This window comes from Malaclemys terrapin, chromosome 2 (genome assembly GCF_027887155.1).
Source record: "Malaclemys terrapin pileata isolate rMalTer1 chromosome 2, rMalTer1.hap1, whole genome shotgun sequence".
Lineage (NCBI taxonomy): Eukaryota > Metazoa > Chordata > Testudines > Emydidae > Malaclemys > Malaclemys terrapin.
Genome location: NC_071506.1, coordinates 1,485,506 through 1,510,932, shown reverse-complemented (window position 1 = coordinate 1,510,932; position 25,427 = coordinate 1,485,506). Strand labels below are relative to the sequence as shown.

At 60.8% G+C, this 25,427-nt stretch overlaps 1 protein-coding gene across 4 annotated transcripts; it reads right to left on the bottom strand.

Moving 5' to 3' along the window:
• Window positions 1-1,890: 1,890 nt before the first annotated feature.
• Window positions 1,891-25,265, bottom strand: LOC128831226 (sphingomyelin phosphodiesterase 5-like). Of its 4 annotated transcripts, XM_054017518.1 has the most exons (10): window positions 25,103-25,265; window positions 18,636-18,702; window positions 13,939-14,001; window positions 7,443-8,519; window positions 6,370-6,442; window positions 5,191-5,331; window positions 4,398-4,487; window positions 3,973-4,036; window positions 3,468-3,624; window positions 1,891-2,764 (listed from the first exon to the last, which is right to left on the bottom strand). In XM_054017518.1, the coding sequence occupies exons 4-10, from the start codon at window positions 8,334-8,336 to the stop codon at window positions 2,669-2,671; spliced, it is 1,515 nt and encodes a 504-aa protein (XP_053873493.1). In that variant the 5' UTR covers window positions 8,337-8,519; window positions 13,939-14,001; window positions 18,636-18,702; window positions 25,103-25,265; the 3' UTR covers window positions 1,891-2,668. The 4 variants fall into 4 exon arrangements, with proteins under 4 accessions (XP_053873493.1, XP_053873490.1, XP_053873492.1 ...); XM_054017515.1 differs by lacking the exon at window positions 18,636-18,702; XM_054017517.1 differs by lacking the exons at window positions 18,636-18,702; window positions 25,103-25,265 and adding an exon at window positions 14,927-15,051.
• Window positions 25,266-25,427: the final 162 nt, after the last annotated feature.

Here is a 25,427-nt window from a genome sequence, read left to right as displayed (position 1 = left end):
TGCGGATACAGACTAACATGGCTGCTACTCTGAAACCTGTAAATAAACCTTCTGCTTTACTGGCTGGCTGAGAGTCATGGTGAATCGCAGGATGCCGGGGATGCAGGGCCTTGTGTCCCCCCACACTCCGTGACACTGCCATTTTGTTGCCCAGTCTGCTTGGAGCCAGGAGTGGCAGGGGGCTCTGAGCCAGGAGCTGGGAGGGGCAGGGGGCTCTGAGCCGGGAGCCGGGAGGGGCAGGGGGCTCTGAGCCAGGAGGGGCAGGGGGCTCTGAGCCAGGAGGGGCAGGGGGCTGGGAGGGGCAGGGGGCACTGGGCTCGGAGCCGGGAGGGGCAGGGGGCCGGGAGGGGCAGGGGGCACTGGGCTCGGAGCCGGGAGGGGCAGGGGGCTGGGAGCCGGGAGGGGCAGGGGGCACTGGGCTTGGAGCCGGGAGGGGCAGGGGGCTCTGGGCCGGGAGGGGCAGGGGGCTGGGAGCAGGGAGCCGGGAGGGGCAGGGGGCTCTGAGCAGGGAGGGGCAGGGGGCTCTGAGCAGGGAGCCAGGAGGGGCAGGGGGCTTTGAGCCGGGAGGGGCAGGGGGCCAGGAGCCAGGAGCTGGGAGGGGCAGGGGGCCGGGAGCTGGGAGGGGCAGGGGGCTCTGAGCCGGAAGGGGCAGGGTGCTGGGAGCCGGGAGGGGCAGTGGGCTCTGAGCCGGGAGCGGCAGGGGGCTCTGAGCCGGGAGGGGCAGGGGGCTCTGAGTTGCATCTCCTTGGCCAGAGACCAGAACCGTGACTCCTTTGCCAGTGACTCCTGTGTAGCGGCCACACATGGCATCACTGGGGATGAGGCTGAGAGGCCCGGGCAGGCTGTGGGGGGCGATGGCCCCTTGTCCTGGAGACCCCCCGTCCCCAAGCGGGGGTTCTGCAGTAGGGGTACGGCTGAGAGGCCCGGGCAGGCTGTGGGGGGTGATGGCCCCTTGTCCTGGAGCCCCCCCCCATCCCCAGGGGGGGTTCTGCAGCAGGGTACGGCTGAGAGGCCCGGGCAGGCTGTGGGGGGTGATGGCCCCTTTTCCTGGAGACCCCCCAGACCCAAGGGGGGGTTCTGCAGTAGGGGTATGGCTGAGAGGCCCGGGCAGGCTGTGGGGGGTGATGGCCCCTTGTCCTGGAGCCCCCCCCCCGTCCCCAAGCAGGGGTTCTGCAGTAGGGGTACAGCTGAGAGGCCTGGCGTGGTGACGACACCTGGGGCAGAGCAGGAGCTGGGAGCTGCTGGGTCACAGCCTGGCCGGGGGATGCCAAGTGGGCGTTGAAGGGGCTGAGCCGACCCAGCCCAGCCCCGTGGAGGATCCGGGAGGGTGACGGGAGTTCTGAGGGCTGAATCCCGACACCTCCCAGGGCAGGCGGGAGCTGTGACCTCAGCTGGGGGCTGCAGGCTGGGACAAGGGGCCGAGGGGGGTTGGATAAGACCCGGCTTTGGAGAGACTGGGCAGATCTTGCCCGGGACTGAGGGAGCCAGGCCATGGATTGTGTGTCCGATTGGCCGGGTGCTCGGATCTGGTCCACATGGGAACGTTGGCTGCCCCATGTCACCGCGTTACAGCCGACTGACAAACCCTGCGGAGGTGCCTGGGCCTGGCAGAGGGGACAGGTCGGTACTGGGGTTGGTCCCAGGGGACAGGCTGGGCAGAGCTCGCAGCCTGGGGCAGGAGAGTTGGAGCCCTGAGGTTCAGTGCAGGGGGCTGCGTGGCCCCGCTGAAGGAAGAGAGGGGCCCTGGGGGCCCGGCCTCCTGAAGGGTTCCTACCAGGGACTGTTCAAAGTTGGGGTGTAGCTGTGCCAGTGGCCAGCCTGCAGCTGCCAGGGGAGAATCAGCCCCAGCTGCCCCCCATCCCCGTTCCCCAGTGCACAGACGCGGGCAGGTGCTTTGGAAGCTTTATTGATTCCAGCTCCAGACCCCACAGGGGCACAGTGCCAAGGCCGGGTGAGCGCGGGGCAGAGGGGAGCCCCTCCTGGCAGCCACGGCTCAGCTGAAGGGCACTCTGCCCTGCTGGGGGACGGACGGGCCTCGCGTGGAGCTGAGGGCTTGCGGTCCTGAGCAGGGGCAGACGCGCCCCCGTGGGCCCCACGCCAGCTCCAGGGAGCCCCTGCCCAGCTAACACCCAGCTCACGGGCTGGGGAGGGGGCCTGAGGGCTGGCTGGACCCATGGAGCCCGTGGCACTGAGCCGGGTGGGGGAGCTGCGCTGTCAGGTGGGAAATAGCCAGCCCCTCGTCTTGCTGCAGTGGGTGAGGTCTGCAGAGGCAGCTCCACACCCCAGCGATCCCCCATGGACCCCGAACCCAGAACCATGGGTGCGGGGCCCCACTGGTGCAGCAAAGCAGCATGCCTCCTCCTTGGGCCCCTGCCAGCCTGGGAGCCAGGCGCTGGGGCTGTCCCCCTCCTGGGGCACTGACTGGGGGGCTCTGGCCAGCACAGACCCACCTCCCATGGGACCAGCAGAGCCCCTGGGGGCAACTCTAGCCCCACACAGCCCCAGGGGCCCCTTGGCCCAGCCAGCTCCATCCGGTCCCAGGCCTTGCGGCCTATCCGAGTCCGGTGTGGGGGAGGGCACACGGAGGGGGAGGGCCCAGCCCCCCCACTATAACGAGGACTCTCCATCGACCTTCCACCCCGGACACCGGGGTTCACACTCGCTGCTGTCACTGCGGCGCAGGGTTCAGGAAAAGCCGCAGCCCCACAGCCAGGTGGTCCGAGCAGCCGGCCAGCTGGGTGATGAAGGAAAATTTCTCCACCTCCTGGGCAAAGCAAGAGGACAGCAGTGTCAGGAGCACAGCAGGCTCCCCGCTCCCCCTGGAGAATGCAAAGGGGGGGGGTCCCCTGAGACTACAGATCCCAGCATGCAATGCACCAGGTCTGGCTGAGCCAGAGCAGTGCAGGCTGGGACTTGTAGTCTCCATGGGCTGCAGCCTCCCCTCAATCAACGCTGAGCACTGACACAGCTCGCTACCCCTTCCCAGCCATGGCCAGGCCAGGCTCCTTCCCCCGCTGCAGGGCAGGGAACAGCCCAGAGCGGGGCCGAGGTCCCAGCCAGCATCTCGCAGCACATCGGGGTCAGAGCCAGCAGAGAACCCAGGCCCCCCGGCTCGGACCCTTCCAGGGAGCCCCAGACCGTGCTGAGTAGCTCTTTGAATCCCCCGCCCCCGAGCAGCGATTGAGCGAGGCCAGCCCCCTGCCGCCTGGCCCCACGGCACCGTACCACGAGCCCCCGGAGCGTGGGAGCTGCTGAGAGCCCCCGAAGGAGCCGACGTAGCGAGTGCGGCTGCCAGCCCCAGCCACCTCCCCAGCACGGCCCCCGCGGCCCTACCAGCCCCCAGCAGCTGGCCCCTGCTCTGGGCCCAGCGTCCCTGGCTGGGAGCTCTCCTGCACCTGGGCTTGGGGCCTGCCCTTCGCTCCATGGGGCCCAGGCTGGCGGGGCCCCGGGCCCCTCTGGGCACTCACCGTTGTCAGGCTGATGGGGGCGGGGTGCTCGCGGTACAGGATGTAGTCGATGCGGCGCCCTTCCCAGGGGCCCCCTGCTGCCGAGGGGTCGGGGCGGCCGTCCCGCAGGATGGGACCCGCCAGGTACGTCCACCTGCCTTCCTCTTGCTCCAGGGTCCTGCGGGGTGCACGGGGAGCCGTCAGCAGGGTGGGCCGAGTGGGGCTCTGCGTGAGCTTAGGTGGGGGGCTGCACGGCAAGGGAGGGCCATGCACAGGGTACCCCCAGTGTCCCATTACCCTGTGCAGGGGCGGAGGCAGTGCCTGCCTCAGACCAGGGCTGTAAGCCCCTCTGCCCCCCCAGAACTACCGGACGCCTCCCTCCCTCCCCTCCAGTGCTCTGGAACCCACAGAGCCCCCGTGCATTTCCCTCCTCCAGTGCTCTGGAACCCGCAGGGCCCCTGGACCCCCCCCAGAACCCACGGATGCCTCCCTGCCCCCCCCCGGAACCCGCGGGTGCAGCCGTTACCTTTTCAGCTTCTCTGGGGTCGACACGGCCTCCTCGTGGATCTCCAGGTAGTTCAGCAGGGTGCCTGCAGGGACGTGAGCAGCAGTTAGAGCCTCCCCTTCTCTGCCATTCCCCCCACCCCAAAATCTTCCTTCATCCACGGGTACCTCAGCAGAGATCTGGGGGGGCGGCGGGGAGCAGGGCTGGGACAGCAGGGGCTCTGGGTCGGGAGGGGAATGGGCAGAGCTGGGGGGGCAGGCCTAGGCTAGCAGGGCCTCTGAACCCCTGACCCCCGCTGTCTCACCCTGAGCTCCCAAAGACTGGGCCCCTGGGAGGATTTGGATCTAGATGTTTATCTGCAGCCCCAGACAGGGTCCCGGCGCCGCGGAACTGAGACAGAGAGGGCAGCAAGGCTGCGCCGGGCGCTGGGCCGGCCAGACACGTACCTATGGCCCAGGGCTGGTCCTGCCTGGGCCCCACTCGGCATGGGTCTTGGTACTGGCGGAAGATGTCATGGGTCTGCTCCAACTCGTCCCCTGGAAAGAGCTGGCAGAGTGAATGGGCCCATCTGCCCTCCCCTCACCCACCACTCCCGCTGCCCCTCCCCCTCCACTCCTTGTGTGATGAAGCGGGAAATTTCTATAATATTTGTATGATGCCAATGTGTGCCTCGGTTTCCTTCTATACTTTGCTGCTCCTGGAAGAGTGCAGGAGACACAGGTGTGTGTGTCACTCGCTGTTGGGATCAGTAATTAACTGCTTGGAGCAAACCCAGATCAACAGAGGGTCCAGGGAGACAAGAGAAGTCCCAGGACTGAACAGAGCAGGAAGCCTGCAGGTGGGACTTGGGACCTGAGTTGGGGGAGAGAGGGGCCAGGTGGCTGGGCTACGGGCCCCTTTGGAGGGACCGAGGCAGAGAGACAGGGAGCCCCAGGAACAGAGTCCATCACGCTGGGCTGGCTCCTGGCTCTGGCTGGCCCTTTGCCTCTCTGGGCTAGCCCGCGGGCATTCATTTCTGCAGCCAGGGGACTAGTCAAAGGCTGCCTGTGTGGCTGCAAATACCCCAGAGCCTCGTGCCCTGCAGGGCCCGGCACCCTCGTCCCGCAAGGGCTGGCGTGGCTGGGTTCGCTGCAGGGAGCCCTGGAGCAAGCCAGGGCCACTGGGGCCCGACGAGGGTGCGGCACTCCCCAGGGACGGGTTCCAGGCTGGGCACGCCGCGACACCCTCCCCTGCCCCTACCTGAGGAGCAGTTGTCGAAGTTGAAGTCCCCGCAGAACACGTCGAAGGCGACGACGTCCCCGTGCTGCTTGTGGGCGTCTTGGAACTGATGCACCCAGATGAGCCCCTGAGTGAGCTGGTCGCAGCGGATCTGTGCATCAGCTGGGGAGGGGAGGGGGGAGAACAGGGCTTGATTACAGGGGGCCCAACTTCCTCGTGTGTGAAAACCGGACAGTGCCCCTGCTCCACCTCTTTCCCTCAAGTAGGGTTACCATACGTCCGGATTTTCCCGGACATGTCCGGCTTTTTGGGCTCCAAATCCCCGTCCGGGGGGAAAGCCCAAAAAGCCGGACATGTCCGGGAAAATCGGGACATGCTGGGCCGGCCGTCCGGGTGCTCGGGGGCCGGGCCGGGGGCTCGGGGGCCGGGCCGGCGGAGCGGGGCCAGGCCGGGGGCTTGGGGGCCGGGACGGGCCGGGGGCTTGGGGACCGGGCCGGGCCGGCGGAGCGGGGCCAGGCTGGGCCGGGGGCTCCGGGGCCGGGTCGGCGGGGCCGGGCCGGGCTGGGGGCTCCGGGGCCGGGCCGGCGGGGCCGGGCCGGGGCCTTGGGGGCTCCGGCGGGGCCGGGCCGGGGGCTCAGGGGCTCCTCCGGGGCTGGGCCGGGGGCTCGGGGGTTCCGGCGGGGCCGGGCCGGGGGCTCGGGGGCTCCTCCGGGGCTGGGCCGGGGGCTCGGGGCTCAGGGGCTCCGCCGGGGCCGGGCCGGGGACTCGGGGGCCGGGCCGGCGGTGCCAGGCCGGGCCGGGGGCTCGGGGGACGGGCCGGCGGTGCCGGGGCCCCGTGGAGTGTCCTCCTTTGGGAGGCACAAAATATGGTAACCCTACCTCAAGGCCCCGCAACCCCCCACCCATCACTCACTGCTCTCTCCACCACCCTCCCCTGCCAGCTGAGCAGGGCTCCGGGGGTGGGGGGGGCTGAGTGGGGCAGGGCGTGGGAGGGAGAGCTGTGCTCTGGGGGTGGGGGGGAGTGTCTCCGGAGGTGCAGGCTGAGTGGGGCAGGGGAGGGGAGGGAGGGCCATGGTCTGTGGGTGGGGGGGAGTGGGGCAGGGCGGGGGGGAGGGGAGGGAGAGCTGTGATCTGGGGGTGGGGAGAGTGGTGCAGGGCGGGGGTGGTGAGAGCCTCTGACTGCCCCCTCCCAACACTCACCGGCTGGAGCGTGCAGGTGTGTGCAGTTCAGGTAGCCCACAATCCTCTGCCCTTCTGCTGACCCCAGCTGCACCTAGCACATGCACATGGAAACATTGCCAGTTACAAGCTGGACAGGGTCGGGCCCCACACAGCACAGGCCCCATTGCGGGGAGGGGTGGGGGTGCAGGCGTTTGGCCAGGGCGATAGTCAGAGCCGCAGGGAAGGAGGGTCAGTTTCAGCCGTCAGAGCAGGGCATGGCTGGGAGCTGGGAGGAGACGATCCCCCCCGCGGTTCCTGGACCCACATGTCCGTCACCCCATGGGTGCCCTGGACTCAGCCCTTATTGTCTGGCTGGGGTCCCAGCACCTTGTGGGGTGGGAGCCCGGCTCCCGGGGCACATCTAGACAGCCTGCGGCAGGGAGCCCCCAGCACAGGGTGGGCTCGTCCCCGGGGTCAGAGCCGAGCTCCAGCCCCAGCCATGTCCACACGGCTGGTTGTGAGCGCTCACACAAGCCTGCTAGCCCCAGGCTGCCCCGCCGGGAGGCTGCTGCAGGGCTGGGCGGACACACCCTGGGTGACTGTTCCCAGCGCTGGGAGGAGGCAGCGCCCTGGACAAACAGAGCAGTTTCCATCCCACGCTGGGGTCACTGCTGGAGCAGGCGTTTCCAGGCCTGGCTAAGGGGGAGCGAGCGGCCTGGGCGGCAGCGGGGTCAGGTGCCCAGGGGCCCGTTGTCAGAGGCTGAGCCCCCTGCAGCCATCCTGCTGGTTCCCAGCCCCGCTGCCGCGGGCTCTCACTGCTCTCCTGGCAGGGCCGTTCCCGAAGCGCCTGCTCCCCGCCAGGCCCTGTCCTGCCTGGGCTGCAGACACCCACTCTCCTGGAGCCGTCCAGCTCCGGCCACAGGCACTGCCCGAGGGGCGTCCCCCCACCGGCTGAACAAGAGCATCGGGGGGCCCTGCCCCCGCCACCCACTGCTGGGAGCCCCAGCTCACAGCCCCCTGTCTGGGGATCCTGGGATTTGGGGCAGACGCAGGCAGCTGCTGCTTGTGGGACAGGTAGTCCTGGGCACCCCGCAGCTGGAGCAGCTCCTCACCTGCACGGAGAGCAGCCCCTTGGCAGACAGCGCGTCCTCGCCGGAGCACTTGGGGTAGCAGTGGTACTGGACGGCCAGCACGGGGTAGCGGCTGGCCAGGAAGAGCCCGCTGTTGAAGACCTTGAGGGCAGAACAGCCCTTCAGCCCGTAGGCGCCCACGTCGTACACGATGTGCTCGTAGAAGGGGCTCAGCAGCTGGCACAGGCGGGTGCCCGCCCGCTGGTCAAACACCTCCTGCAGGCACATGAAGTCCACGTCCGGCGGGAAGGGCACCGAGATCTCCCCGGGCCCAGCCCCTCCATCCCCGTCGGGGACCTCAATCACCACGCTGGCATCAGGGCGCCGGGCACCGCTCTCCGGCCACGGCGGGCTCGACTTGGTGGCCCCGTACTTGGTGGGCGGCAGGAACTGGTGGCTCCTGGGGCTGGCGAAGCTGGCGCTGGCCTCCCCCTGCGTCAGGCGCTGGCCGATGCGGGCCACGCGCTGTTTGATCTGTCCCAGGTTGCTGAACTTGGCCAGGCCATTGGGCAGGAGGCACACGTTGGCGCTGACGAAGCTGAAGGCCTGGCCCTTGCCCGGCAGCTCCCAGCCCGCTGGCTGGCGCGAGAGCATGTTGTGTTTGTAGGCGAAGGGCCTGCGGGCAGCCTGAAGGGGGAGCCACAGCAGCAGGCCCAGGAGGGCGACGGGCATGGAGAGGATGAGCAGCAGCAGCAGCAAGGGGATGGTGACCAGCGCCCGCAGGGGGCAGCACTGACGCTGGCGCCGCTCCGCCGTGGTCTCCCTGAGGTCCAGGAGGCTGTCAGTGGCCCAGTAGCTGGGGAACAGCAGGTGCTGGCCCAGGCTGTACAGGCCTCTCAGGAGCCGGTTCGGGAACGGAGACTCCCGCAGGACCATGCTGCACGGCACCAGGGGCGGGGGAGCCCGGGCGTTCCTGCTCCACCTGCCTCCCGGGGGCTCCGGTCAGACCTCGCCACGCCCCGGGGGTCCCAATGCACGGCCCCGGGGTCCTGCAGGGCTGGGAGGAGCGGCTGAGTGACCGGCGAGCCTCGTGCACAGCGCTTCGCGTCCGGGGAGGTGCTGAAGGGAGAGAAGGAGCAGAAGTCAGCGCTGCCGGGCATCACCGGGGGCAGGCGGCGTATGGTGGGCTCAGCCCCATGCCCCTGGGTGAGTGGTTTGGACATTGGCATCTGCCCCTGCTGGTTACCTGGGGCTGATGACCCCAAAGAGCCCCTGGTGGGTTCACAGACCGGCCGGCCGGAGCCTCCTCTGAACCGGGGTTTGCAGCGGTTCCCCAGGAGCAGAGGGTGGCAGCGCAGGGCCTCAGCTACCGCAAACGTGGCCTGAGGCTCAGTCCTCCCTGGACAGAGCCTGTGGACGGGCTGCGGACGAGGCCCTCCCTGGATAGAGCCGGTGGACAGGCTGCGGGGAGGGACTGGCGGGGACCAGGACCCAGGCACAGAGGAACGTTACCTGCTGCGTGTGCTAGGCTCCCTGCTGAGTGCCAGTGTAACACACACACCGCCTGGGGGTGGTGTCTGTCCCATCGAGTGGCACCGAGACCACTTAGCGAGAGAGAGAAAACGAGTCTGCTCTACAGCCCTAGCTACGAGCCAGTTGGCTTTTAGCTCGCGCAGTAGAGGCTCCAGCAGCCCCAGATTCGATCCCCCCGCCGACGAGCGGGGTCTGTCAGCGTTACACCAGGGCGCCCGCCCATCTCGCCACAGGGACGGCTTGCATCTCCCTCCCCCATGCCTGGCCCCATGCCCCTGCCCTATCACCCTTACCTGGGCTCTCCTGCCAGCCTGGCTTCCTGAGCCCTTCCCTGCTCTGCCCCACCCTGGCCCCCTCCCTGCTCTCCTTCCCCCCACTCTCCCTTGCCTACCCCGGCCCCGCTCCATCACCCTCACCTGCTCACCCTGCTTCCAGAGCCACCTGCCGGCAACACGGGGGCCCAGCTAACCTGTCCCTCCAGGTTGTCATTTCAGGGGGCCTGCCAGGTGTCATGCAGGCAGCAAAGAGCCCAGAGCAGGGAGCCAGGACACCTGGGTTCTCTCTCCAGCCCTGGGAAGGGAGTGGGGCCTAGTGAAGGTGGGGGGGGGTGTGACGAAGTGGGACTGTTCTTAATGTTTCCTCTGAATATTGTGTGGGTGCCTCAATTTCCCCTATGTATTTCTTAAGTCTCTAGGTGGTGGGGAAAGGCCAGTGTGCATAAATCACTGACACTCTGTCTCCCTGGCAACAAATGGCCAGGGCCCCTTCCCCCCCTGCAAGGAAATAGCTAAAGGTGAACAAAGAGATCAGGTGAGCTCCTGGCCCAGGAAAGAGACAAAGCCGAGAGAAGGAGGGGCTGGAGGGAGTTTGAGAGTTGGAGCTGGCTGGGGACTAGGAGTGAGGGCAGACGTGGGTGTCTGGCTCTCTGAACCCCAGAATGGACCCGGCTGAGGGGTCCTGTTCTCTGTACCTACAAGCTCTGTTTTAGATCGTGTTCCTCTCATCTAATAAACCTCTGTGTTACTGGCTGGCTGAGAGTCACGTCTGACTGTGAAGTGGGGGTGCAGGACCCTCTGGCTTCCCCAGGACCCCGCCTGGGCGGACTCGCTGTGGGAAGCGCACGGAGGGGCATATGCTGAATGCTCCCAGGAGAGACCCAGGAGGTGAAGCCGTGTGAGCTTCTTGCCCTGAAGACAGTCTGCTCCGAGGGAGAGGAGGCTCCCTAAAGTCCTGACTGGCTTTGTGGGGAGCAGTTCCAGCGCATCGCCCGGGGACTCCGTGACACGGGGACCCCTGGGTTCCATTGCCAGCTCTGCCCCCAGCGCCCTGTGACCTTGGGGTGTCCTTGCCCAGTTTCCCCCTCCCAGTACCGGTGCCCCGGGCACTGACCTGGCGCCTCCCCATTGGCTGCCGTCAGAAGCAGCCACCTGCCACCTGGCCGGTGCAAGACCCCCCGGCAGCTGCCGGCCCCGCCCCGGAGCCCCCCCTCACCGAGCGCGGCAGGGGAGCCGCTGCCGGGCCGGGCTGAAAGAGAAAGCAGCCGCCCCTACCTGGCCGGGGCCCCCGCCCCGAGCGCTTAAAGGAACCGCAGCCCGGGGCGGGGGACCCAGGAGGGGGCGGCCAGGGCCCCCCTCCCCGGGTCGCTGGGTCTGAGCCCCCTCCCCCCCCCCGCACCGCGCAGGAGTCTGTACATGTCTCTCCCCCCCCCCCCGCCGGCTGGCTCTTATCCGGCAGTCACACACCCGCCTGCCGCGCTGGACTTGGGCCGGGACTCGGGAGCAGCCCGGGGGGGGCAGGACTGGGCAGGGGGCGCAGCCCGGGGGGCAGGGGCAGCCGCAGGGCTCAGTAACCCTTCCCGGAGAGGGGCGCGTCGCGTCGCGTCATTGTCCAGGTGGGGAAACTGAGGCACGGGGTCGGGGATGGACTCAGCGAGCCTGCGCAGAGCCGCGATTAGCGCCCAGGAGCGCCGTGCCGAGCCCCTGCCGGGGGTCCCTGCGGGGCCAGGCCCGCGGCCGAGGGGGGGGGATGCGGGGCTCGCAGACGGGGAGCGATGCGGGGCCCGCGGCCGGGGGCGAGGAATGCGGGGCTCGCAGATGGGGGATTGGGGGGCGATGCGGGGCCCGCAGACGGGGGGGGGGATACGGGGCTCGCAGATGGGGGAGGGGGGCGATGCGGGGCCCGCGGCCGCGGGGGAGGAATGCGGGGCTCGCAGATGGGGGATTGGGGGGCGATGCGGGGCCCGCGGCCGCGGGGGAGGAATGCGGGGCTCGCAGGTGGGGGACGGGGGGCGATGCGGAGCCCGCGGCCGCGGGGGAGGAATGCGGGGCTCGCAGACGGGGGGCGATGCGGGGCCCGGGGGGGGGGGAATACGGGGCTCGCAGACGGCCGGGGGGGGGGGTAATGCGGGAGTGCGGAGTTTGCAGGTGGGGGACGGGGGGCGATGCGGGGCCCGCAGACGGGGCTGCCTCCTGGCAGGTGTTTAACGCCTGGCCCGAGTCGCCGGGGCTCTCCGGGGGGCGAGTCCGGGCTGAGCCGGGTGGGCGGGAGCCCGGCTACCCGGCCCGTTACGCTGGGGGAGGGGGCGATTGAAATCAGGGGCTGGGACATTTCCCTCAGCAGCCCGACGGGTCTGTGTGCAGCGCCGAGCCGCGGCGGGTCCCACAGCCACTGCCCCCGGGCCGGTTCTCCCCCGCCGCAGGGCCGGGGCGCTCCTGACCGGTGCAGGCCGGCGGCTGCCCCCTGCCTCGGCTGCCCCCTCCTCCGCCTCTGGCCCCCAGCAGATCCCCCTCCCCAGCCCCCGCCAGACCCCTCCCCAGCCCCTGCCCCCAGCAAGCCCCCTCCCCTCCCCTCCCCGGCTTCGCTGTACAGACCCGGGAAATGCCCTGAGGCGCTGCAGGGGAGCGAAGGTCACTGTGGAAATCCCCAAGGGAAGCTCATGGAAAGTGAAACCACCCAATTGTACCTGGCCTCTGCTTTCTGGGGGGGAGCTCCTGCCTCCCCCTGTCGAACGAGCCCCTCCCCAGCCGCAGACCCCCCCCGGACAGGGGTGCAGGGGCGCCAGGGGCAATGCTGCAGCGCTCTGGGGCGCTGAGGGTGCCAGTGTGGGGAGGGGACGGCCTGCTTCCTGGGGTCACGCCCTGGCCCTCGGGGGTGGGGTGCGCGGTACTTTGCAATGAAGGTTTCTGTGCGTGGGGGGATCGCTCACTTCGTTCCTTCTGCAGCCCAGCCCAGCGTCCCCCACGAGCTCCCCGGGTACCCCCTTCCCAGCCCCCCCATTCTGGGACTCCCTGCAATCTCCTCCTGCCAGGGTCTCTGGGTGCCCCCGTCATCCCCCAGCTACCCCCATCTCCAGCAGTGACACCCTCCCTTCTGGGGCTGCCCGTGGGAGCGCGTGGGGAGGAGGCAGGTGGACGGAAGGGGCAGGGGGTGAGTGGAGGGGGGCCGTGTCCCCCTTTGCCAGCGGCTGGGCCCGGCTGCACCCAGATTCAGCCCCCCACCGTGCAGCCTGACGCTTTGCAGTATCGTGGGCTAGCAGCAGGGCAGGAAGGAAACCGGCAGAACGGAGCCTCCACCACCAGAGGAAGTCACATCTGAGCTGCCCTGGCCAGCACCTTCCTCCGCTCCGCCTCTGAGCCCCGGGGCAGGAGATGCCTCTGCCGCCCCCCCACCCCCCCCCCCCCGTTACACAGGGAGAAGTTAGCACAGCCCTACAGGGAGCCAGAGACGCCAGTGAGGGCCCCTGGGAGAAGAGTGGGGCAGGCCTGGGACCCCCTGTGGTATCCGAAGGTACCGGAAGGCTCCCATCACGCAGCAGTGATACTGTAGTACTCTGTGAGTTAACCCTCCAGCCGGTGACATGTTCCCCATTCGACAGGGGGGAAACTGAGGCACAGGGCGGGATGGTGACTTGCTGAGGGTCACATGGCGAGTCAGCGGCTGAGCTCTCCCAGTTTCCTTCTCAGCCCCCAGCACATCCTTCCCCCTTCTCCTCAGAGCCTCACGGAGGCAGGTGCAATCTAGTTGTCTGACCACAGCTGTGGGAAACGGGAACTCCTGCACTTTGGCTCCAGTGCTGTCACTGCCTCCCGCTGCAGCCTGGGAGCAGCCGCAGGGCCGAGCGGTGACACTCCGGGCCGGGTCGCAGCTCTCGGTCAGGATGAGGAGGGACGGCTCCAGGCCTTGTGCAGAGCCGGGTGAGGACTGTTCCACAAAACGGTTTCCCATGAGAAAACGCCGGTTCGTCAGGCGGGTGGGAGCAGGTGGGTTTGAACAGAGCTTGCCCTGGGGCAGTTCTTCAGGTCAGGATGGACTTTCTGGTCCAATCCAGAGCAAGAGACAAGCCAACAGCCCAGTGCCAGGAATGCAGGCACTATGGGATCTCTCTGTGGCTCTCTGGCGGGTCTCAGGTCTGCCCCAGTGCAGAGCGGGACATGCTCGCCCACCTCAGGGGCGAGGTGAGGGAGAGGGAGGGCTCGCTGGTCGGTGATGCTGTCTGACGCCCCAGGCAGACGGGTTGTGTTGAACAGGAGTTCTGCCTCCTCAGGAAAGCGTGTCTGGAACGCCAGCCCTGGTCCCGCACTAGCCTGGCGCCGAGCATGCTGCAGTCTGTGGCTGTCCCTGCGCCAGCGGTTGGCACTGGAAGCTCTAAGTAGGGAGTAGGGGCTTGGCTCTGAAGGGTTCACAGGGATGCCCAATGCGATTTAGTCAGCAGTGTGTCTCCCAGACCCTGCACACCTGTACCTAGGGTTCCCCCCCAGCACCTCCCTGCCAGATCCATGCACCTTGAGAAGGGAGCAAACTCCCCAGGGGACCCCCTTCATTTCCCCCTTTGCCAGGGCCGGCTCTACCATTTTTGCCACCCCAAGCAACAACAACAACAACAAAAAGCCGCCTGGACTGTGCTGCCCCAAGAATGGCTGGAATGCCGCCCCTTAGCACGTGCTTCCTCCGCTGGTGCCTGGAGCCGGCCCTGCCCTTTGCTGTCGAACATGAAAGTGTCACCTACCGGATCCTCCCGTGTCCTGCTGCAGCGTCCAGGGAGCTCTTCAGATGGGGCCTCCCAATCCGTCTGGAAAACACATCAGGTCTGTCAGTGATTGCAAGTGACTCTCCGAGAACCCAGCCGGCCCACCACAGCACCATGTGTCATGGCACCAAGACAAGCCACCCACTCTTGCCAGGAGCAGCGGGAGGCAAGAAGGAGAGCAATAATTTCACAGTTCATCCGTCTGCCTGTCCATCCCCCAACCTGTCTGTCCATCCCCTACACCCCTTCTGTCTGTCCATCCATACACAGCCCCTATCTACCTGTCCATCCCTCCCACCCGTCTGTCCAGCCCCTACACTGTCGATGTCTGTCTGTCCATGCATCCCCATACACAGCCCCATCTACCTGTTCATCCATCCCCCCCTGCACCCACAGCTCTCTGTCTGTCTGTCCCCGTGCACATCCCTCTGTCTATCTACTGCTACTCCTGGCCGGGCTGAGTCTCCCCCTTGGCAGTGAGCAGCTCCCAGACCAGAGCTGCCAAGGACACCGAACAGGGATCGGGGCAGAGACAGGCAGAGCTGCTAAGGCCCATGCAGCCCGTCTCCTGGGTGATGCAGGACCCTTCCCTGCTGCCCGTGTGCATCCCAGGGCTGGTGGGCAGTGCCCAGGCTCCTGCCCCTTCCCGTGGGAGCTCAGCCAGACTTGCATCTGAAGAAGTGAGGTTCTTACCCACGAAAGCTTATGCTCCCAATACTCCTGTTAGTCTTAAAGGTGCCACAGGACCCTCTGTTGCTTTTTACAGATTCAGACTAACACGGCTACCCCTCTGATACCAGCCAGGGGAAGGCTCTGACCGACCCTGCCCAAGACCGGCCCAGTCGTGTACCAGGATCCTTCTCCCCCCATCCCTTCCCCTCCTGCAGCAAGTCCCTGCTGCTTCCCCCAGGTCCTGCACAGCACAGCTCCTGCTGGCAGCCCTGCCCCCCCCCCCCCAACTCCTTACGCTCCATCCCGGCCTCCGTGTCGACAGCTCCTGCAGTTTCCTTCCTGCACGCCTGACCTTGCCCCTCCGGATGTCCCAGCACCTGGAGCACGGCCCAGTTAGTGCTGGCCTAGTGCCCCACAGCTGCCCCTCTGGGGGGCATGTCTAGCTGCAGGGTGCGCACAGCTCTGCTCCCTGCCCAGCCCGCGCTGTGCTGAGCCCACCGCCCCCTCCCTTTCCGGCTCCTCACGTCACTGTACAGCGCTGTGCACGTCCGCAGCACCAGCACAAGAACTGCAGGTGGGGAGGAACGGAGGGCACGGGGGGGAGGAGCTGTCAGCTAGGCAGGCCCCAGCCCGGGGAGGGGGCTCTGGCAGCCAAAACCAAGCCAGGAGCCTGCAGGCAGCCAGTACAGATCCCAGAGCATGGGGTTACATACCAAGGGACAGGTTTCAGAGGGGTAGCTGGGTTAGTCTGTATCAGCAAAAACAACGAGGCTTCTCCTCGTTATACCCAAGGGACGATCAACAGGCCTCCCCATTCTGCCCCCAGGCTGTGAGAGCTGTTCTGGAGCAGCAGGGAGCTGCTGGGAGTGGGGTGCAGCGTGCTAGCCCCACGGCCACGCAGGTTTCTGGGGGCCCAGGGGACAATCTGAAACAAGGCCAAAATAATGACCGCTGGGGGGAGGGGAGGCTGCCCGCTCCGGGCATTGGCACCCAGCACGTGGGATCACAGTGCCACTCAGGTGGGCCTGGCTACAAGGGTCACGACAACGCCACTCAGGTGGGAGGCCCTCAAATGCGGGGCCCTCAATGCGGGGCCAAGGGCAAACTGCCCCTTTGGGCTCCCGGGTGGCCCTGGCAGCCCCCTGCAGCGCACAAGGAATGACCAGACTGGGTCAGTTTCCTGTCTCTGACAGAGACCAGCCCCGGCTGCCTCAGGGGAAGAAGTCCGAGATACTCTGCCCCATGCCGCCTCCTTCTGACCCTAATCGCCAGTGAAGGGCTAAGCCCGGAGAGGTCTCACCCTTCGCACCAACTCCTTTCACTCCAATCCTTTTCTGAATCACGCTAAGTTCTTGACCTCAACAGCTTCCTGTGGCAGTGAGTTCCACAGGCTAATCGCATGTATGAACACAGCTTTCCTTTCATCAGTTTGGAATTAGCCACCTTTACATTTTCCCGGCTGTCTTCTGTTATGAGCTAGGGAGACCCAGAGCTGCCGCTCTCCCATCTCTATCCCATTCATCATTGTATCACGTCCCTTCTTGTTCAAGTGCTAATCCTCAGAAACACTTAGATTCAGCTCCACTCAGCACCCCCTTTATTTTGATTTCACCAAGGTACCCAAGGGCCTCAGACCCCTTAGTGTGTTTCTCCCCACACACCGCTATGGGGCAGGGCAGCGCTATTAGCTCATATTACTGAGGCATAGAGAGGCTAAGTGACTGGCCCCAGGCTGCTCAGGAAGTCTGTGGCAGAGACTTGAAGCCAGGTCTCCCAAGTCCTCAGCTGGTGCCACCCTTCCTGTGCATCGCCCTGCTGCGGGATCCCACCTTAACGCTGGCGTGTCCCCACCAGCGCCTGTATTTGCAGAGTGCTGAGCTCGGGGGAGATGAAAACACTGAGCGTGATGGAGCGTCCCAGGCTCACCCCCATCTGGGAGTGTGTCCCAGGGGCTGTGGATTCATAGGGTTTAAGGCTGGAAGTGACACTTGGATCACGTACTCGGTAGGGCCCAGGCCGTTCAATTTCCCCTGGTACCAGTGGTGAGTTTATATTTACTTCCAGGTTATTGATGAAAACACTGATTGGGGTCAGGCCAAGAACCGATCCCTGGGGAAACCCATTAGAAACACCCCCCCCCCCCCCTTTGGAGAGAACTCCCTGCTGATGACCACTTGCTGAGTGCTCTCTGGTCTCTGGTTCTTCAGCCCCGGACTGTGTGTCCCCTGGATAGTGGAGTGCTACGTTCTCGGTCACAATGTGGCGCAGCACAACGTCCCATGCCTCAGGGTTTGTGACGTTAGGAGTCTGATCTAATATCTCATTGGACGGTGACAGGGCCAGAAAGAGTTAATTACCTCAAAGACTGACCTGACCCATGGCCCAACTTTAGTGACTGGTTAGGAAGATCTGTAAATGAACAGAGCTTTGAAATGCAGCCGGCATTGTTAGAGGTAGAAGGGAAGCTGTTTGCTCAGGTCTTGTGATGTAAGCAAACAAGTCTTGTCTATTGCTATAGCTTTGATTCAAAGATCAAAAAAGGAATATTAACATGTGGGAAGATACTTGAGGGAAATAGTATTATTGTCTATATGTCTCTTTGAAGGTTGTGGTAACCTGTATCTGAACTGTGTAATGGATAAATTACCCTGTGCTAATTGCCATGATGTTTGGGAGAAGGAGAGTTAAGCCTATTGTTTTCTCATGCGAAAGGCTGCTGGAAATGTATAAAAACCCTGGGACACGATCCTGCTTCATCTCAGGTCTGCTTTGGGTTTCAAGAGGGGGAAACCTTAAGCCACAAGGATTGAGATCCCCAGTCACTGACTGGAGCCACCCTGAGCATGGACATTGGACTATAACCTCTGGACTATTTCTAAAAGGACTTTTGGCAACTACAAGCTCATCTCTGCTGTGTCTGAACCTCAAGAATTGAATTCAAGTCTGTATATTGATCTTTTAACCAACACTCTCTCGCTTTTCTTTTTTAATAAATTTTAGCTTAGTTAATAAGAATTGGCTAGAGCGTGTATTTTGGGTCAGATCTAAGTTATAATTGGACCTGGGTATGTGGCTGATCCTTTGGGGTTGAAGAACCTTTTCTTTTATATGATGAGAGAAGATTTTCAGTAATCATTATCATATCTGACGTGTGTGTCTGGACGGAGGCCTGAGGCTGGGTCTGTGCTGGCATGGTAAACTAAGTATTGGAATATCCACCAGCATTAGGGGTTTGTCTGCCCCATTCTGTTTGCAGTTCACCCTGATTGCTTCTATCCCGCATGAGCCCTAAGGTGCCAGGGGCCGGCCCTCGGCACAGGGTGGATTTCACCAGGAGCCCAGCAAGTATCTCTCGGCCAGTCGGACGTTGCCAGCCAAGGACTTGCTGTGGCTTTGCGAAGGCTGCACAATTCTGCAGGCTCAGGGAGCCGCCGGAGGCGCTGGCACAAAGCGCTGGGCTGTGAAGGTGGCACCTGTCGCTCCAGGGAAGAGGGAATCACTCCTTGGAAGCTGGTGCTGCGCCAGCCCCTGGCAGGCTGCAAGGATCAGCCCCTGCTGCTGGGAGCCGCCAGACCCTCCCCTGGTTTTCTTCAGCGTCCGAAGGGCTTGGGAAAAACCCACCCCAGATATTGGACAGTTATTTATTATGTGAATTGCAATGGTGTGTCGGAAGTCCTGCCCCAGCCATGCTCCTAGTGTGTTAGGTGCTGCACAGACACAGAGCGAAAGGAGTCAAACTCCATTTGATTTTCAAGGCAAGGCCAGCTGCTCTGGGCAGGGCGTTAGGAGAGGAAGAATGCTGTACAAGCAAGGTTTTGAATCACAGAGAAGGAGCGTGGTCCAGTGAGCCCTGGGCTCTGTTCTTGGCTCTGCCACTGACCGTCTGGGTGACCTTGGGTGAGTCACCTCCCATCTCTGGGCCTATGCAGGGGGCACCATTGCAGATTTTGGTGGTGGTCGTGGTGGGCAGCAACTTTAAGCGTGACTAGAGGCTACTTGCTCACCTGAAAACTCTTGTTTTTTGCAGATAACTTAGATACAGGGCCCCTGTCAGATAATAATTTCTAATTCCTATATAAAGAAAGAAAATTAAATAAATATTAGACCCACTCAGCTCTAATACTAACATGTTCAGACATCTTGTGTCAATTCACTTAAAGGACACTGGTTTGGTTTAAAAATGTAATGTCCATTCTTTCTTTGTTACTAACTCTTGAATACAACAATTGTAGAAAAATCTAGATTACTTCACAGCACTTTTTTGCAGTTCTCCAAGCTTGGAATAGATCATTTAACTTTTGGAAACATCCCAGTAGGGCAAGGCCCTGTGACTTTATACTGCACCTGCCTGGGGCTCTAGGGGTGTTACCCCACTACAAATAATAGACCAGAAACTAGCTTTAAACAGGAGTGAAACTGACACTGTCAAGTCATTTTCATAGTGTTGCCAACCTCAAATGTTCAAAAATCATGAATCAGGCTCACCAAAAATCATGAAATTGGCTTTAAAATAACGAGATTACGCAAAAATAATAGATTTGGGGATCTTTTTATGTACAATCTGCTTTTTGAGCCTTTTGGGTGCACTGGGGTCATATTTTGAAGCTTTATTCACAGCCACAAGGGCTAGAAACTTACTTTGTCTTTAAGAATGAAGGCTGAAATCATCACATATCACTTGCCTCCAGGAGCTGGGACTTTAAGCAAACCAATAATTATCATGAGACTCAAGACAAAATCATGAGCGTTGGCAACACGGCTTTCACTTCTGTGTAAAGGCTAGTTACTTCCCAGAAGGCTTTTAAACACAACACTACAATGACTGAGTTGCAGTTCTCACAGGAGAATATTTAAAACCAAACACCAAGAAACTTCCACATTTTAAAGCTGAGAAAAAAATTGAGACGTCTGAGGTATCTCAGGGCCACTGCAGGCAGGAAAGGAAAGGAAATAAAGAGGCCCAGGAGCTCGGTGCAGCTTTTCCTCTTGAAAGAAAGTTGGAGGGTCAAATCTTCTAGCCCTTAATCCAGTAAAACTTCCATTGCCATCAGCGCCTCCACTCACAGATATTAACATGTGCCCCATAACTATACACGTCATACGTAAATATCTGAGCCCTCTTATCCAGAGTTACACATCCTATACACATTGGCTCAGAGACTGGAGTTTCTGGCATATTCTGACCAGTGCTGAAGACAGATGGTGCCCAGTGAACACCACAACTCATGACAATAACAGTCGACTTTATGACAAGTTTCAGAGTAGCAGCCGTGTTAGTCTGTATCCGCAAAAAGAAGAACAGGAGTACTTGTGGCACCTTAGAGACTAACAAATTTATTAGAGCATAAGCTTTCGTGGACTACAGCCCACTTGAAGTGGGCTGTAGTCCACAAAAGCTTATGCTCTAATAAATTTGTTAGTCGACTTTATGGACTTTGTGGATGCAGTTTCTGTTCTTCGTCCTGGAATTGGCCTGAATACAGCTGAGCTGAAACGCTAAGAATTTGATGTATCATCACCTCTGATCCTCATACGACACTTTCTCATTCCTTCCTTTTTTCAAACTTAGAACAAAAAACAACAAAACAAAATGGGTTTCCGTTAAAATCTAAAATTGCCCAGCAGGCATTGCTGTACAACCCAGCCTGCCACCCACTGGCCGCTAAGTGCTCTCCTCTCATCCGACTTTCTTTCTTCATCCTTTCTGACTCTGTGCTGCTTTTCATACTGTCAGCCATGACCTCCTTCCCGATTGCCTGGGCCCATGGGCTGCAGGCTCAGAGAACTGGCCTTCTTGGCTTTGCTCCCATCTGAGTCCTCTCTCTTGCAGCATACAACAGAGGGAAAGGTTGGTGCAGTGGATAGGGAGCTAGCCCTGAGAGACCTGGGGGCTACTCCCGCTCTCCCCCAATGGACTTCCTGTATGACCTCTGTCACAGAGTCCCCGGGCGATGCTCTGGAACTGCTCCCCACAAAGCCAGTCAGGACTTTGGGGAGCCTCCTCTCCCTCGGAGCAGACTGTCTTCAGGGCAAGAAGCTCACACGGCTTCACCTCCTGGGTCTCTCCTGGGAGCATTCAGCATATGTCCCTCCGTGCGCTTCCCACAGCGAGTCCGCCCAGGTGGGGTCCTGGGGAAGCCAGAGGGTCCTGCACCCCCACTTCGCAGTCAGACGTGACTCTCGGCCAGCCAGTAACACAGAGGTTTATTAGACGACAGGAACATGGTCTAAAACAGAGCTTGTAGGTCCAGCGAACGGGACCTCTCCGCCGGGTCCATTCTGGGGCCCAGTGAGGCAGACCCCCGTCTGCCCTCCCTTCCAGTCCCCAGCCAGCTCCAACTCTCAAACCCCCTCCAGCTCCTCCTTCTCTCGGCTTTGTCTCTTTCCTGGGCCAGGAGCTCACCTGATCTCTTTGTTCACCTTTAGCTATTTCCTTGCAGGGGGGGGAAGGGGCCCTGGCCATTTGTTGCCAGGGAGACAAAGTGTCAGTGATTTATGAGCACTGGCCTTTCCCCACCACCTAGAGACTTAAGAAATGCATAGGGGAAACTGAGGCACCCACACAGTATTCAGAGGAAACATTAAGAACAGTCCCACTTCGTCACAACCTCATCTAAAGACTTCCAGATCCTTAATGTAATTACCAGCCCTTTCTTATCTTAATCACAAAACCCCAGGGGCACAATCTGGGAGAAGCACCTCTGTGCAGAATGCACATTCCACACTCATTCTGGGTAGTGAAGAGCTCTGCCTGGAAGCGCCTCTCCTTTAGTCCCCCCTGCCCTCCCTAATTGGCGCCCTTGCGCCTTTGTTCCTCCAGCTAACCCTTCCTTCGGACAGGGCTCTGAGCTCAGTGGGGGACAGTGCCATAGGGAGCTAGCGCCTAGCACCGGCTGGCGTGGGTCCTATTCCAGACAGTGAACAGCACCAGTTACCAGGTAGATCTCAGCCAGTCTCTCTATGCTGTGCAAGGAACATGGGCACTGCCAGGTGGGATGAGCCCAGTGGCCCAGCCCCGGGCAGGATCTGTCTCCTGGTTGTGTGTCTGTCAGCACCCAGCACACCGGGGCGCTAGGCACTACGGCAATACAACAATGCATAATGGCACTTGTAGAAAGTGGGGCACCGATATGCTGCCTGGGACATTCTGTCCAAACCGCAGGGAACAGCTGGCTGGTGCAGGACGCTCCCTCTCACAGATAGAGGCTAATGGAACAGGATGGTCGTTTTATTCACGTCTGGTCCTTTTTCAAATCTGGATGTACCCATGACCTCCCCAATATCTAGTGGCAGAGAGTTCCTCAGGCTCACAGCGTGTTTTGTAGAATGGTCTTTCCTTTATCAGTTTTATGTTTGCTGCCTCCCCTTCTCCCCTTGCTCAGGGTGGTTTTTAATATAGAGAGATTTGAGCCCACAATACACAATGGAAAATGCAGCCCCTTGGCCCCTGCCCCCTTTGCAGGACAATAGCATGGAGAGGACACTGCTGCCCACAGAGACCAGTGGCCATGGCCGTGTCCCTGGCAGGACTCCAGGCTGGCGGAGTGGCCTGTCGCTCTTCATTCTTTCCAGCGCCTGTTCTTCTGAGCTCAGAATCTCTGCCAGTGCCTCATCTTTATTCCCAGAGAAAAAGCGGATCCAGGGAGAGTCTCCCGACCAGCCTTGCTGGTGCAGAGAAGCGATTTACCATCTCTGCAATGTCCTTATCTTCCTTGATTTACCCCCTGGTGTCTAGAGGCCTCCCCGATCTGTTCACAGACCTCTGCCATCCCACGTTTCAACCATTCCTTCTTGCTTGGTTTTTGGCCTTTGGCTCTTTCCTCTCCCAGTTCCCTGTTCACCCCCCTCAGTCCCCATCTATTGGCTTTGCACTGCTGGGTTTCCACTTGTCAGAGGAACCTTTGGGCTTGAACAAACTCCTGCATCTTCCTACGGAGCCGTCCTGGGCTTTCCTCACCTCTCTGCTACCCGTGCCCCCCACCACGAGGTACAACAGGAACAGCACTGCACCCCTTGTGACGCTGTGAAGCCCGAGCTCGTAAGCTGAAAAAGTACGCCCCCCTGGCTGGCCCCCTGAGAGCGAAGGGCTATGAGGTGAAGATGGACGCCCTGATTGTCGGAGCCCTGGGCGCCTGGGACCCCTGCAACGAGCGTGTGCTGCGGACCTGCGGGATCGGTCGATGCTACGCACGTCTCATGCGGCGCCTCATGGTCTCAGACGCCATCTGATGGTCCAGGGACATCTACATCAAGCACATAACCAGCCACCGACAGTACCAGGAGGCGTGAGCCAGAGTGACATCGTTCTCCCACTACGAGAAAGGGACCAAGTGACCTTCTCCGTTGGATCATATGAACTGGAACCATAAACTCCCTGAACATTAAATCTCAAATGAGGGTCAATCCATCCTCATCATCATATCCACTCATTATAATCCACACCCGAACATAGCCATTTTATGAACTTAATACCCTCATATCTTAATGTCTATACTTTGACCCATCCACCTTTTACCCCCAATCAGGGATATTGCAGATTATGTATTCCTCATGCCACCTTATCTTAAACCAAACTTTGCCCCCTCTATAATCTGTATGTTATTCCCTGATAACCAGAAACTTCTATGATCAAACTCTGTTCACTATTTTTTTTTAACATCATCTTAATAAAATTTTTAAATCTCATTCGAGGTGACAGGGCCAGAAAGAGTTAATTAACTCACAGACTGACCTGACCCATGGATGAACTGTAGAAACTGGTTAGGAAGATCTGTAAATGAATAGAGCTTTGAAATGCAAGTCTGTATTGTTAGAGATAGAAGGGGAGATGTTTGCTCAGGTCTTGTGATGTAAGCAAACAAGTCTTGTCTATTGCTATAACTTTAATTCAAAGATCAAAAAGGAATAGTGAAATAGTATTATTGTCTCTAAAAAAGAACAGGAGTACTTGTGGCACCTTAGAGACTAACACATTTATTAGAGCATAAGCTTTCGTGGACTACAGCCCATGAAAGCTTATGCTCTAATAAATTTGTTAGTCTCTAAGGTGCCACAAGTACTCCTGTTCTTTTTGCGGATACAGACTAACACGGCTGCTACTCTGAAACCTGTTATTATTGTCTATATGTCTCTTTGAAGGTTGTGGTAACCTGTATCTGAACTGTTTAATGGATAAATGACCCTGTGCTAATTGCCAGGATGTTTGGGAGAAGGAGACTTAGGCCTATTGTTTTCTCAGGCCGAAAGGCTGCTGGAAATGTATAAGAACCCTGGGACACGATCCTGCTTCATCTCAATCTGCTTTGGGTTTCAAGAGGGGGAAACCTTAAGCCATAAGGATTGAGATCCCCAGTCACTGACTGGAGTCACCCTGAGCATGGACATTGGACTATAACCTCTGGACTATTTCAAAAAGGACTTTTGGCAACGACAAGCTCATCGCTGCTATGTATCTGAACCTCCAGAGTTGAATTCAAGTCTGTCTGTATATTGATCTTTTAACCAACACTCTCTCGCTTTTCTTTTTTTAATAAACTTTAGCTTAGTTAATAAGAATTGGCTATAGTGAGTATTTTGGGTCAGATCTAAGTTATCATTGGACCTGGGTGTGTGGCTGATCCTTTGGGATTGGAAGAACCTTTTCTTTTATATGATGAGATCAGATTTTCAGTAATCATCATCATATCTGACAGGTGTGTCTGGACGGAGGCCTGAGGCTGGGCACTTTAAGGGAACTGCGTTGTTTGGACATCTGAGTAACCAGTGAGGTACTATAAAAGCTGTTTTGGTAAATCTAAGTACTGAAATAACCACCAGCGTTTGGGGTTTGTTTGCCCCGTTTTGTTTGCAGTTCACCCTAATTGAGTAACCTCAGCTGGCTCCCACGGGCAGCATCGTCACACCCCGTCCACTCCTGCCCTGCAATGCAGGCTCTCCGCAGATCCAGCTTGTGTTTATGGAAACACGCTGACGGGGCGGAAAGCCCGGCTCGAGGAGAGAGTTACAGAATCCAGGCTCACTAGAGCTGGGCTGAGGGTCTGTCATGCAGGGCACCTGCCTGGCCACTTCCTTTGACAATATCCTACGGTCCGTCGCGGAGGGCAGAGAATCGGAGCATTCTGGGCACAGTGCAAAGCCTTCTGAAGTCAGCAGGCGTCTTTCCATTGGTTCCACTGGGTCTGGATCAGGCCCTTTCTGGAGCCTGGCTGTGAGACTGGACGTCTCTCTCCCACCTCCAGGGGAGACCCAGGACCCCAGGACTGGAATCACTCCGAAGCGCTTTCCGTGCTCCAGCCTCCACTCTTGCAATTCTCCATGCCTGGCTGCTCCTGCCCACGTTTGGTACCAGAAGCAGCAGCCCCTCTTCCCCCAGGTGTGCAGAGGTCAGGAACGCAGCAGACCAGTACAAGTTCCCGCTGCTGGCTCCCCATCCCATTCCCTATTCGGTCCACAGTTTTATGACAGCACTTACCTCCGCCTCCGACTGAATTCATCACCAGTAGGCCATATGGTGCGGCTGAGTTACACGGTCACGTCCTTTGGAAGAACTGCGGCCAGTTAGCAGCTCCGGGCCAGGATGTGGAATGTGCGTTGGGCTCACGCCGAAGAAATGTGTCTCTGCCATCGGGGCGACCTGTGCGCTGAGCGGTGACAGTCTTAATCACGTTTCCTTGGGAAACGCCCCGTGACACCTGGCAGCTCAACACACGCATTCTTGCTGTAGGCGTGTTTGGAACTCCACTTGCGGAACGCCCTCTGGTCTGCTGCCTGCCTAACAGGTCTTGCTTCCAGACTTC

Bases quoted from the DNA above. Each gene is read 5' to 3' on its own strand.
- LOC128831226 (XM_054017518.1), bottom strand. From the start codon at position 8,336: ATGGTCCTGCGGGAGTCTCCGTTCCCGAACCGGCTCCTGAGAGGCCTG. The intron at 6,443-7,442 runs GTGAGGAGCTGC...TGCATGTGCTAG, and splicing joins AGGGGCTGCTCTCCGTGCAG to GTGCAGCTGGGGTCAGCAGA. The intron at 3,625-3,972 runs GTAACGGCTGCA...TGCACCCCGCAG, and splicing joins ACCCCAGAGAAGCTGAAAAG to GACCCTGGAGCAAGAGGAAG.